Consider the following 14,642-nt stretch of genomic DNA (forward strand, 5'->3'; position numbering starts at 1 on the left):
AGAAAGGAGGGGTTTGCTTTACCAATTGAACCAATCATATTGATAGAAGGTGACATGTTAGTCACGCTGATCTTATTTTGATGTGTCTGTCTTTATCCTATAAAACCTGATGTATTCTTTTGCTTGGGTGAGATTCTCTGAGAATTGCTCGAGTACTCTCCAGGCCGTGATTAAAGCATTTAAAGGACATCTGCTGAAGTCTGTCTGTCATTTCTGCTGCGCAGCAAGTAAGTTAGACTATAGGATTAGACTCAGCAGCCGTTGATGTGTAGATGACCTAGGATATAAATATTATAGGCCCAGGTAGACTTAGGTCAGATGAGATATGACTTAGTTAGGTTTAGGGAAAAATCTATGACACTGGAAAGCATGAATTGAAAATGGGCAACTTGAATGCAATTTTTTGGGGGTGTATGCATGGGGGTAAATTCATCATCATCTACATTAACAGGCTATGATACTCCATGAATTGCATCCTAATTCATTACAATAGTTTAAGTTTGTGAAGGGCTTATGTTATAAAGTTCCAAACATAGGTTCGGGGAAGAGCCTAATCAAATCAGTCCTGTCAATCATCATTTCAAGCTCATTTATCAGCCATCATTGAGAGATCTCCAGCTGCAGAACCCAAGGGGGTAATCTAGCAGGAAAAGGAGAAGGAGGAGAGGAGAAGCTCGCAGTCAATCGGGGGGACATGGAGGCATAAAGTCAAGGGAGAAGCCCAAAGAGAGTCATAAAGTTGCTCCTGCTCCTAGCTCATGGACACCTGCTACTCACACTCTCCGTCTCTGCAAGATTCGGAAGGGAATGATTCAGATTTCTCTTGGCACAGCCACTAGAAGACAGACGGGTTGCTCACGTCACATCTACGTCGTCAAGCTCAGTTTGAGTCTGCGCAGTACGCTCGACCATCAGGAAGTGAGTGCTTTTACTTCACTTTTCTCCCTTAAAATCTATGGGGTCGCTGTGTCCATTTCTTATACTGTCTATGGCAGAACCGCAGCGCCAGCAGTTTCAGAACAGCGGGATAAGAGTGAGGGGCGGAACTTATAAAAAAAGTTACAGGACTACAGGACTTATATCCTGTAAAAAAAGTAAATGTTCTGCACAGTATTTTCAGTATGTAAACATGATTTTATTTTTTTTTTATCATGCAGAAGAAATGACAGAACAGAATGTTTTTAGATTAAACTGCATGTTAAAAAGGCCCATTGTGTATTGAGTGTGAGACTTGCTCTGGCAATCATTCAATCTCAGAGCACGCTGTCAAACCAGCAACGTGATAACAATGGGCTCCGCCCATCTCCAGCAGGTGGCATTAATTTGCATTGGCAGTAAATAGCTCTGCATGTGAGTGTAGCAAACAGACTCTGCTTTCTTGCCATTGATGTGTGCATGTGCATATCTTATACAAGTAAGTTGGTTTATGTATTTCAACTCATGTCAACTGTTTAATGAAATGCATTAGTTTGTTTGTCTACTCATTGTTTAAGGATACTTCATATATAATTAGGGATTTTATTTGTGTTTATGCTTTCACATGATGTTGTTTACATTTCATGAAATCATTTCTGCTGCATCACATTGTATGTATTTATCTTGTTATTGAATTGTTTGTTATATTATATTGATATATATTGTATGTTTTGTTTTAGACCACACACCCATACTCATGGTCACAAGAATATATTCAGCTGCACTCATGTGCTAAGCTTAATGAAGCATTATGAAATTGCTGTGAACCAAATAAAGCTACAAAGGAAGCTTTCTGCTCCTTCATGTCTCTAACCGGACATCTGTGGTGAACTAGTCCCCCACTGGCAAACTCAAACTGATTGCAAAAACAGTTTTCTTTACTGCATGTGGATTCAAGTTGTTAATCAATGAATGTGATCATGAGCAGCAAAGAAAATTTATATTTAACTAATACAAAAAATATATATACATTAATATAACAAAGCACACAAGAAGCACAGACCGTACATGAATGTGATTCACTGCAGACTCGAGCAGCTCAAAGTAAACCTCTACTAACTTCTGTACAGAGATGTGGTTTGATGTGTTGATGAAAATAAACAGCTTCTTCCCCTTCAGCATCAGCGTGTCTTCAGACGTGTGGTTTGTGTGTGCGTGTGATCGACTGATGGAAAACAAAGTTAGTGTTAGTTAGTAACCCTTAGTGACCATCCTAAGACCATTCACACTTTATTTGCAAAATATTGATCATAGGCCTACCACAAAATATTAAAATGTACTGCTGCTTGCAAAAACAAAAACTGAAAAGGTACTGTCCGGTCCGCCACCTACAACAGTGCAATACTAATACAGATGAATATTAATAACCAGTGGAAGAGTAGCAGTACATGTACAGTAAGAGGGCGGTCTCAAATATTATTGGTGGAGAATCAGACGCAGTAACACTATCTCACAGTTTAACACTGTCCTGTTAGTTCACAGTCTCTCTGTCTCTGAAGTGTTCACATATAGTGCTATTCTCTGAAAATGCTTCACATGTGTGTTGTTCTGCGTGTGCCGTCTGGTCGGTGAGTTATAATCATATTCAGTTTGACTTTAGTTTTAATACATTATATTTACTGAGATTTAATACAGAGCCATAAGTACTTTTGATCAGATTTCAGATAAAAGATGTTCAACCCAAACTGAAACTAACCAAAAATCTAATTTAAATCACAGGTGCAAAAACAGCAGACTCAGTTTGGAAACAATGACATCAAATGATTTTTTTGGTTAATCTTGCTACTCTGAAGTTTATTTTACTGTTTGTTGTGTATAGTTTCTGGATTCTTAATAAAAATATGACAATGAAACATTAAAAAAAAAAATTTTAAACTAAGAGAGAACTATATATTTTCATGTGTGCAAGTACAAAGTAAAGTCAAGGGCTTTAAGGGCTGTTCATTTGAGTCATTTTAGTTCAAGTATGTTTCTCTGTGAAACATTAGTGGAGTGCGTTTCAACCTCTTTTCCTGATTTGCACTATTTGGCTTCCCATAATCCTTCATTCTCCAGAGCAGAGACACTGAAGGAGCCAATCAGATTTAAGATGAGACACAATCACCCGTGTGGCTCCTCCCACAGATCACCTGTATTGTAATAACAGTGTATTGATAACTAAAAATAACATCACAAAATAATTGAATCACTGGCTACTTCTGTGTCTGTGCTGCTGTTCTTCATTACTGTTACAAAATTGATTTATTTAAGTTATTCCCTTAATCTGTGATCAACTCTGTTCTCCAGGAGTGTTTGCTGACACAGATGCAGTGAAGTCAGTGTCAGTGATGGAGGGAGATTCAGTCTCTCTAAACTCTGGTCTTACTGAAATGATGGACGAAGAACTGATTCTGTGGAGGTTTGGAGCTGAAAACACTTTAATAGCTGAAATCAGTGTAATGGACGACAGCATGACTGTATATGATGATGTTCCTGATGGGAGATTCAGAGACAGACTGAAGCTGGACGATCAAACTGGATCTCTGACCATCACAAACACCACAACTGAACATACTGGAGATTATCAACTAGAGATAATTGGAGCGAAACTGACATCAAAAACATTCAGTGTTTCTGTCTATGGTGAGTAAAGATCATTCGTGTTGTCCCTCAAATATTCTTGTTTTATGTATGTAAATTTTATAATTTGATATCACAGAAACAATTACTGTGATCACACTAAACACATCGAATGGAAAGTAGCATTGTTGATTATATTTATTCATATTTCAGCTCGTCTGCCTGTTCCTGTCATCATCAGTAACTCTTCACACTGTTCATCATCATCATCATGTTCACTGGTGTGTTCATCAGTGTTGAATGTGTGTGAGGCGACTCTCTCCTGGTACGCAGGAATCAGTGTATTGTCCAGCATCAGTGTGTGTGATCTCAGCATCAGTCTCTCTCTACCTCTGGAGGTGGAATATCAGGATAAAAACACCTACAGCTGTGTGCTGAACAATCCCATCAGCAACCAGACCACACATCTGGACATCAACACACTCTGTCACACATGTGCAGGTACCACAGCACTGATGATATGTGTGTTTCTCTCTCTCTCTCTCTCTCTCTCTCTCTCTCTTTCAGAAAATGAAAGTTGCTGTTGATTCACATTTTGTGTGCCCCAGATAAATCCCCTATATTTTTCTTTTTTTCTTTCAACATTGCTTTTTTTTTTTTTTTTTTTTACCATATTTACAGTGATTGTGCAGTTTGGAGTTCCTGAAACAGACTGATATTAGTTGATATGATATCATAGCATTTATTCACTGAATTAATTTGATAATTTTATCGAGACTGATAACTTAGGATGACTTAAAGAATGAAGGAGCTTCTGTTACCATTTACTTGTGTCTTTCTGAACAGTTTTTACCTTCTTTTTCTTGTGTGGAGCACAAAACAAGATCTTTTTTAGGTCATGACAGAGACTAAAGTCAGCTTGTTCAAAATCTTAATTTAATTTATCATTTGTTTCATTAGTTTCTCCAGAAGGCCACGCCCCCTGTTGTGATTCTGTTGAAGCTGTGCTCCGATTGGTCGTCACTGCGCTGATGGGTGTGGCTTCTGCAGCTGCTGCTGTTCTTCTGGTCAATGACGTCAGAGCTGCAAGAGGATGACAGGAGAAAACAGAACAAACATTATAAATATTGTGGCATATATTGCATATATTGTTTTAAAATAAGTGTGGTCTAATTGTTTAGTGTTTGAAATGCTTTACTCTGAACTGGATTGTAAAGGGTTTATTACTCAAATCTGGTGTATTGGGCCATCTGGTGGCCAAAATGATAAGATAAGTATTCTTGAATATTTCATTTTATTCTTTAATGTAATCTATTTTACATTTCTTTGTTAACTGCAGTGTTTTTTTTAGTTTTTTTTTTTTAGATTTATATTATGTTGCTGTTTTCATTTTGTAGTAGGCTATAATTGTATGCAGCAACCACAAATACAAGTGTAAAACACAAAATGTCACACCAATAAATCCCTGTAGAATTGAACAGAAAACTGAATATTGCTTATTGAACTGATAAACAGCTATGCACATAGGCCTAAATGATAATTTAAAGGAACACTCCAACGTTTTTTGAAATAGGGCTTTATTCACCTTCTTTCCTACATTTAGATAGGTGGGCAAATTTTAGTTTGACAGGGTCGGCGCTAGCTTAGCTTAGCACAATGAATGGAATCCTTTGTTGCCAGCTAGCATGTCCTGAGTAAAAGTGATAAATAAAAAAACCCACCTAATTACTTCTTGTGGCCTGCGTATTCACAACGAGTACAAATAGCGATGCAGATTAACACTAGGCGATTTCCTAGGCAGATATTGACTTGGGACTATATTAGGGGGAAGCACAGGCGAGGCTTAGGCAAAGCACTGCTACTTGGGCGCAGAGATATCACGCAACACATGAAATGTGAATATGTTGGATGTGAATGTGAATACAGGTATAATATGGGTCGATCTATACATGCGTTATGTCTAAAATAATCACTTACTCTGTGGACAGTTGTCCATTTGGTCCATTCGGCGTGGGTCTTTTTTTTTCCAGTTCACTTTATCACACTGGGAAAAAAAAATAGAGTAAAAGTTACTGCAGGATGGATCAACGCCGTGAAATCCTCGGTAGCTGTGACACAACTGCCGGCACGCTCATCTTGATCTGACGCGCTGAGCCTGGTTATCGATGGCAGTAACTCGTCCCACTCTCCACAGCACAGACACTATTTCAGTCGGGATAGATTGGGATATTCCCCCAGATTCACACCACCAGTTCGTGTTGGCTCTCATCCTCACGTCCTCAGGCTGTTGAGCGATCGCATTCTCCTCCTCCTGTCATTCTATTTCCAAAGCACGCAGCTCATCTTCTGAAAACTCTGTATGGTTCTGGCTCTTGACTGTCTGAGAAGTCACCCTCTTCGTCTCTCACAAAATCAGCCATGTTCATTGCCATTCATGTACTGTAGGAAAAATAGCCAGCTACTATTCACGCCGGTATGTTGACGGAAGTCATGGGATTTCATGTGTTGCGTAATAAGTAGCTCTGCGCCCAAGTAGCTGTGCTTCGCCTAAGCAGCAGTGCTTCGCCTGTGCTTCCCCATAATATAGTCCCAAGTCAATATCTGCCTAGGAAATCGCCTAGTGTTAATCTGCATCGCTATTTGTACTTGTTGTGAATACGCAGGCCACAAGAAGTAATTAGGTGGTTTTTTTGTATTTATCACTTTTACTCAGGACATGCTAGCTGGCAACAAAGGATTTCATTCATTGTACTAAGCTAAGCTAGCGCCGACCCTGTCAAACTAAAACAACGCATGCACTGAGACAAAAATGCATTTGCCCACCTATCTAAATGTAGGAAAGAAGGTGAATAAGCCCTATTTCAAAAAACGGTGGAGTGTTCCTTTAAGGGTATAATAAAAGAGTCAAAGTTGTTCATCATAAACATTACAGATATTACATCTTTAAAGACCGGATCAAAGACTGGAAGAGCATTTCAACTTCTGAGACTTTTGACCTTATTTTGATTATACAGAGTAGCCTAACCACACTCATTAATCTGTATGGTGATGGGCGATTTCGAAACACTGCTTCATGAAGCTTTGAAACATTTACGAATCTTTTGTTTTGTATCAGTGGTTCGGAGCCATAGACAGTAAAAAAAAAATATGGACATAGTGTCCGTGACGTCACCCGTAGGTTTCTGAAGAGCATTTTTTTAAGCCGAAAGTGGGCGGAGCCAACCGTCACCATCTTGGTATCGCGTCACTCCCGGATAAAAGAAAATGGGCAAAAAGGTGGGATTAGCTGAACGGCTAGTAGTGAAAGCAGAGGCAATCCATACCCTATTTTAAAGGTATAGGGGACGATTTCGGACACAGCTGGTCGGGATTACTGGGAACGCCCACAAAAACGTCATATACGTCACAAAAACAAACTATTCAAATCAACACACATAGACATTGTTAGGCGCTTTATCTTTACTCTTTGTAATGATTAGGAGTTTTGCTTGGTGCAATGCCGAAAAGTTGCTGTGTGGTGTTCTGCACCTCTAATATCTTAAAAAAAAAAAAAACAGACCTGAAGTTTGCCTTTATACTGCCAAATAAACAGATGGAGCTGTTTGTCGATTCAAAAAGCCTGTGCAATACGTCCATTACAATTAAACATTTGCACTACATGATGCTGGTATTAATGTAAAGATGAAAACATAAGAGATTTCATTACTTGCAATAGCAAAAGATTGTTTAACAAAAACGGCAATAAAATACTTGTCATGGGACTTTCACGTCAGAAAATCAGCCGATTTATCATTAACGCAGTTTTTCACGTTGAGCTATCACATAGCGACTGAATGCGTGAAGTTACTGATGAACAAAACATTCAAAAGACTTTATTTCATTATGGGAAGTGCTGGGCTCATGTTTGTGCCTCACACTCACAAGCTGATTGATGGACCCCATTGATTTTTCTTTTTCTTTTTCTTACTATAGAAGTTGTGGTTGATTTTTCCATAAACCTAATTATCTGGGTCTCGTCTATAAATCGACGTCCCTGAACGTCTACTGTCGACGTTTAGTCTATCTGGGTCTCATCTACAAATCGACATCCCTGTTCAATAATAGTCACCTAACTAACTTGTTCCCCTAAACTAACTTAATTCCTAAACTAGTTTCATGCGCAGGAATAATCGACAAACAGAGTTAAGCAAATGTCCTTTAAATGCTTTAATCATGGCAGGAGATCTTCCCGAGCAGTTCTCAGGGAATCTCTCCCAAGAAGCAAGGCTGGACGATCTTTCCCCAAAGAGTTTGGAAACATTTAAAAGCATATGAATGTCGTTCCTGCAAGAAAAACAAATGTTAGTTGATTAATTGAAGTTAATTAATTAAAAAATCCATCACAAAGTCAATGGGGTTCATCAATTGTCTGTTACCAACATTCTTCAAAATATCTTCTTTTGTGTTCAGCAGAAGAAAGAAATTCATACAGGTTTGAAACAACTTGAGGGTGAGTAAATGATGAAAGAATTTTAATTTTGAAGTGAACTATTCCTCGTCGCTATGATGTCAACACGCTAACTAACTATGACCACAGTGATTGGCTGATGGGGGAGGAGTCTCTGTCAGTGATAGAAATATTGTAGAAAGAGGTATCATGTTGCCAGATTCAAATTAATATGTTAAAATAAATATGTTTCCATATTAAAATAAAGGTTTAATAATGTAGTTAGTAAGAGTGATGACATCATCCATAGCAACAAGGCCAACCCCGCCCTTTCTCTTAGTTTGAGATTTCTCTCTATTCCTGAGTAAAAGTTGGTCTCAGCAGCTTTGTGAATAGGTTTTAAGAGGAAACTCTTAAATAAGAACTTTACTGCCATTTAGGAGAACTCTTAAAGAATAGATAGTTAGAATAGTTTTCAAGATATCTATCTATCTATCTATCTATCTAGGCCATCTAGTCTTTCTTATCTTATCTTATCTTATCTTACCTTGTTGTTATGTTATCGTTGTCATGTTCAGTAACTTGTGGTTTTATGACATTTAGAATGGATTTCCTCGAAGTGACGCCCTTTGAGGAAATCAGTGCTACATTGAGTAAAATTTACAAACAAAGAGTGAGTGAAATGTACTTGAAACAGAGTATTGCAAAGTAAACTTCAAATAAGTAAGTAGAAATTACTCCACAAACTCTAACTGGCCAGGTTAAATTTACTTGTGCTATTGGTTAATTTGACCTAACTTAGTTAATTACATGTGACATTTATTTTAAAAATATGGGTGCAAAAACTTGCAAAAGAAAAATGAATAGATTTTACTAACTGTTTTTTTTTTTTTTCAGTGAAGAACTAGACCTTGTACACTGGTCACTCACACAAACAGGAACTCAAGACAAGCACATACATTTGAACATTTGACATCTCTTAATTGTTACTGTAAATCTATAACTAATATGCCAGGAATGGTAAAGTTTGATCTTTGCCCAGGACACCCGGATGTTGTTGCCTGATATTGTATAAATATGACCCATCTTCATTCAGTAGATATGAGAATGTTCTGGTGTTACACAGGCTCTGGCGCTTCCTCTTCCTCTGAGATTCTGACGGCAACAATTTAAAAACCAAAGTGAGTTCTGAATAAATGTTCTGAAGTATTGTTGTGCTTTGTGTTTAAATGCGTTGAGAATAGCGGTGTGCAGCATATGAGTGCATGCAGACATTTAACTTTTCCTGCTTATTCATTTCAGGTTCATCATGACAATGCTGAAAAGTTCTGCTTCTTTTCATCCTCTTCTCCATGGGGGACGCAGAAGGTAACCAATACATTTATTTGTAAACACTTTCTATTTAAAAACATTTTGTAAATGTACAGTATTCCATTGACTAATATTTGCATGATTAATAAGGGGTTTACAGTGTATAAAGTACACATATTTTCAGCACATAATCAGAAAAAACATAGTTCAAGTTCCAGATCTTTTGTTTTTCAACCAAAATTTCTGGCTTTAGTGATGAGTCATACATTTTAATAATCCCATTGTCTTCCATGAAACTGTTATATGTGAGAACAATTCTCTGTAAGGACTATAGCTCAAATGAGGGGAAGGTACAATTATTGATTATTAATTTCCACAACGAATTACAATCAATTATTAATTTACAGATGGATATAGATCGAATTTGTGAATGCCTACCAAATCAAATGATTACATCAGATAATCCGTCTGTCCGCCAAACGGATCATGCGATGTTCTTATCAACTCTCAAGGACGGTTATTCTCTTGGCCACAGAGAATCACTTCCTTGTTTACAAGATTATTAACTGGTAGTTCAATCACAAATTTATAGAGCTTGTTCAAACACAGATAAGATCAAACACATTTAAGAGGCTTTGTTCCGTGAGCAGCAAACAGAGACAATCAAGAGTATAATAAGTTTTAATAAATGCAATTATGAAAGTACAACTAAGTTCCGTCTAACAAATAATATATACATGAACGGTAAATTAAAGTAACTAAAGAAAGAAAGGAGAAAAACAGCAGATTACAGAATAGCAAACAAATCACAGAATAGCAAACAAATCACAAGAACGATCTTTGAGAACCAGCAAAAGAATCAAAATCACCTTAAGCAAGGAAAGATAATACGCATTTAAATCTTGTAAGAGATTAAATACTTGCATTAAAACTTTGTGGCTGAAACGGGCCAGTGCATGTGCTTGTCCTCAGTGGCGCAGATAGGATTTTTTAACTGGGGGGGACCAAGCTGTCAGCAAATGATTTAAACTCAATTCGTTATTTTGCGTAATTTGGGCTTTATAGTGCTCAAGTAGTTACTTTGTGTAATTTGGGCTAATGATTTGCACTAAAAAGCCATTGGGGGATTCTTATTTGAAATCATGGATAAACAACAATGAACAAAGGTAAACAAAGGCCTACCTGATCACCACTAGCAATGCATGATCAGACTGTTATTTGACTAGTATGCCAATCACCCACCAAAACCTCATGTCTTCAGCAAAGTATGTTTTATTTAAACATTTGCTTATATCAGCATACAAAGTCTATCATTATGAATTCTACTGTCTCTCCTTCCTCATGCTGTCTTTTTCTACTGTGGCTGCCCTCCTGCAGATCCTCACTTCAGAAATCGCCTGCAGGCCAGGAGGACAACATTTTAAATCTTATAATTTCAGTTAACCCTCTATACCTCTATAGAATTTCACAACAATGTGAAATACAACATATTCCTGAGAATTAATGGCTAAAACTACTATTTCAAATGTCTAAGAATAACTCAAAATTTTAAATTTAAGTTTTAATTACAAGTTTGTTGCAATTTATAGATTAGAAATATCTTTCAAATGATGTATGACATATTAAGAAATGTTTTTCATAGCCCATCATTTAAGAATCTATATCCTCCGTTGCTCCGTACAATAAAAAAAACATGATTTCCTGCTATAAGAGGATGTCAAAAGTTATGTAGGCCTTTATTTGTTGTTTGCATAAACCTTACACCACACAAATTTACTTATAATTATTTTTATAGTGGCTTACACGACAGTGAACATACCTCAGTCAATTTATACAGTACAATGGTTTAAATGATAAGATAAAACATTATTTCCTGACGACGATAAATTGTTTGATTTATCCAACCATTCTTTTTGTGTTCATTCATTATTTGCCTCTGTCCACTCACCTAAATGCATAGTTATGGTCTCCACATTTTGCTGTGTTTGCTAAGTGCAAAAGCCTTCTTGCCATTACTGTCAGACTAGCTATTCCCCTTAACAAATCTAATCTGCCACATCTGGGAAAGTCAACAGGCGTAGGATACTTACATTGTTTGGTTTTTGAAAAAACGAGGTGATTGTTTTTTGTCTCTTCATTGCCTTTATGTGGCATTTATACATTCGATTTTTTTCATTTCAGAAAATCCCAGACTCAGCTCAGTCATAGATGGTATATGATCACTATGGTTACCGCTCCTACAGGCACGATTGAGGCAGCTACCAGCTCCTCATAGGACCCCGGCATCACTCAGGAGTTGTAGCACACACACAGAGAGAGAGTGTAAACGTCGATGGCATCGTGTGTTTATTGACAACAGAACAGCGTGTAGTGAGAGCGTGGGTACAAAGTAATGGTGTAGATTATTATTGTGTGTCAGCAGTGGTGGAACTAGAGTTTTATACATGGGGTGGCCAGGGGGTGGCCACTACTACTTGCGGGGGTACACAGTACACACACACACACACACACAGTGGAAAAGCTTATGGAAGGAATTGGGTCACTCTGTTTGTGTCTATAAGTGTTGAACATCCAAAATATTTGCAGAAAACAAAGCTGAAGCACCAATGAGATAAGATACCGTAGCATGTGTCTGTTATGAACAGCTGCATTTATTTACAAAAAAAAAATCACATTTACAATTTTTTTTTTTAATTAGATATAGCAGGCATCAAGCAGACATGTACTTGAAAAATGTAAACAATTTTATTGCCCATCAATATAAAATCTTATCCTAGGAAGATTTAATTCAACATAATTCTTTCATTATAATAATTTATAATTATTCTTTCTAATTATAATTATTTAATTTATAATTCTTTTTTTGTGTTCATTTTTTGGTGAACTATCCTTTTAATCTGGCAAAATCTTCTCAACTTAAATTCCTGAATTGGGTATGTGATTGACTGCCTGTGTCTGGTAGATGCTCTGAGCTGTTGCTGGTCCTGAAGTCTGACCACACTGACTCTGCAGCCAGTGGTGAAGCAAGGGCTGGGGTCTGTTTGCACCTGATCTGCCTGTTAGTCCAGTCATTTTAAGCCAAAATGGGGGTCAACCTTGAACAAATTGCAACAGAAGCAAACTCAACTGATTTTGTATCCTCAATATGTCCTGAGTAAGGAAAAACAAGTCCCGAAGAATCCCATTAGGGGAAAGTTTAGAAAAAGACCCAAATATAGCCTATTCATTCTTTCTCTCACATCAAGACAAACAAAAAATGAATTACAAGTTTTTTTTAATTGTTTGTTAACATGAACAAATGGTGCATAATCTAATTATGTATGTGTTAATTTGCACCACAACAGATCTAAACATTGGGTTTAGCCAGGTGAAAATGTCTTGTTGAATCTTGTTGACATAACAGTAAAATACTTAATGTTAAGGTCTGAATGGAACCCATTTAGGCTACCCATGAGCATTAATACATAGAGGCAGGAAGAAGTACTTTAGAAACCAGCCTTTATTAATGTTTAAGGGGCTGGGTCTGTGGGACTGTTTCTGGGGGATGAGTCTGAAGGAAGAACAGGAGACATTGGTAAGGAGAATGCAGAGGACAAAAGGTAGGTAAAATAAAAAGTGAATACCCAGAAACAGTTTTCAAAACTTTCCCCTAATGGGATTCTTCTGGACTTTTTTTCCTTACTCAGGACATATTGAGGATACAAAATTATTTGAGTTTGCTTCTGTTGCAATTTGTTAAACCTTTTTTCATAAAATGACTGGACTATGTTTGTGCTTATTAAAAAGAACTCTTATAGCCTATCTCTCCCTTTCTTTTCATGTTTAATTGACCCTGTTCAAAAATATGCCAAATTTAAAATATGATTCCAATCATATTCATATTCTAATCATCATCCAATTACCAACATTTTTATCTTAACTCTTTCCAGTATTAAAAAAATTGTGTTTTTGGTAATTTTCACAATTTCATGGCACCCCAGAATATTTTGTTGTATGAATATCTGAACATACCAAAAGAAAGAACAGACCCTGTGCTTAAAAAAAAAAAAAAATTCTGTTTTATTCTAGCTTCGTGCGTCTTTTTTATCAACACTTGATTGTTGGCAAGTTTCATAAAAAGCAACATGAGCAAAAAGCTGAGAAAATCGCATTTTTATCAAAGACTACATCTAGATCAGATTTAATGATGACCAAAACACAGTAGATCGAGTCCATCAACACCCTACACCCATAAAGCTTCACAGTCCTAGTGATCGCATTATGATATCGCTTGTTTCTGCTCTTCTTTGCCAGCGTTTTGATCTCCTATCCTCACATTAGCTAGAACATTTGTATACTGTAACGTACACACGGCAAGGTAGCCTACTGTATATGCGTGTATTAGGCCGAATGTGTTCGGAGCAAACCCCCCTGATGCTAAACCTTAAAAACTTACTTCAAATATGATGTTTTCTTATTCGGTGAAGTTCGGTATCTTGCAACTATCTCTCGTCCTCTGCTCGTCCGTTTGAAAACTGCGCGCGCGCCGCACTGCCGCCGAACGTACTTTTTTTTTTTTTTTTAACCCCTTAGCTGTCACCCCCCTTTTTGAGAATTTACATTAAAATGCACTATTCAAGCTTAAATGGTTGTAATTCAAGAATGCTTTGGAGTATAGACCTAAGTTTGGTCTTGTTTTAAAGGTAAAAAATAGCAGATTATTGTTGAAGTGAAAGCACTTCAAAAAATTAAAGTATGAAAAAGTTATGGAAGTTTAAATTTACATTAAATCAAATATAATTTATTTAATATTTTTATTTTATATAAAATATATATTTTACAAAATATGTTTTACAAAAAAATTACTATAAAATCAAAGCCAAATATCTAACCAAGTTGTGTTCCAAATTTGAAGTTGATATCACAAAAAATGAAGTTCCCATGAGATTTTGTTTAGGCGTATTACCAAAAATAGCCACCGGGTGTCATTGAATTCCATTGAATTTTACTGTATGCATTCTACCATAACAAATTAATAAATTTCTGGCCAAATATCACTTCTGTCATAAAATATGGAACCTTGAGACTCAGACCTTTCTGACAATATGTGTTTTGTCAAGATTAGAAAATATTTTGATCATAAATTATGAAACATAAGGATGCCCAAAAGGGGAGGAGCCTGATAAAATAATTTAGAGTACCGTTTCTATGGTAACACAATGTCCAATTTCAAAACAGTTTTCACAGGATGAATTCTGAGATCATAAGCTTTCAAATGATACCTAATTTATGATAACTAATAAAATATGTAATATAATAAAAAAGCGATAAAAAAATATAATACAATATTTTAGAGGATAATATATATATTATACTTTTTAGAAGATAATAT

At 36.6% G+C, this 14,642-nt stretch overlaps 1 protein-coding gene across 1 annotated transcript; it reads left to right on the plus strand.

Annotated features, from left to right (window-relative positions):
* Positions 1-1,352: 1,352 nt before the first annotated feature.
* Positions 1,353-5,015, plus strand: LOC308686384 (uncharacterized protein). Its single transcript, XM_081394807.1, has 4 exons — positions 1,353-1,414; positions 3,262-3,597; positions 3,748-4,035; positions 4,495-5,015. Exons 1-4 carry the CDS (start codon positions 1,396-1,398, stop codon positions 4,629-4,631), a joined length of 780 nt encoding a protein of 259 aa, XP_081250933.1. The 5' UTR covers positions 1,353-1,395; the 3' UTR covers positions 4,632-5,015.
* Positions 5,016-14,642: the final 9,627 nt, after the last annotated feature.

The sequence above is a fragment of the Scardinius erythrophthalmus genome, assembly GCF_964197995.2.
Source record: "Scardinius erythrophthalmus genome assembly, contig: HAP1_SCAFFOLD_227, whole genome shotgun sequence".
NCBI lineage: Eukaryota > Metazoa > Chordata > Actinopteri > Cypriniformes > Leuciscidae > Scardinius > Scardinius erythrophthalmus.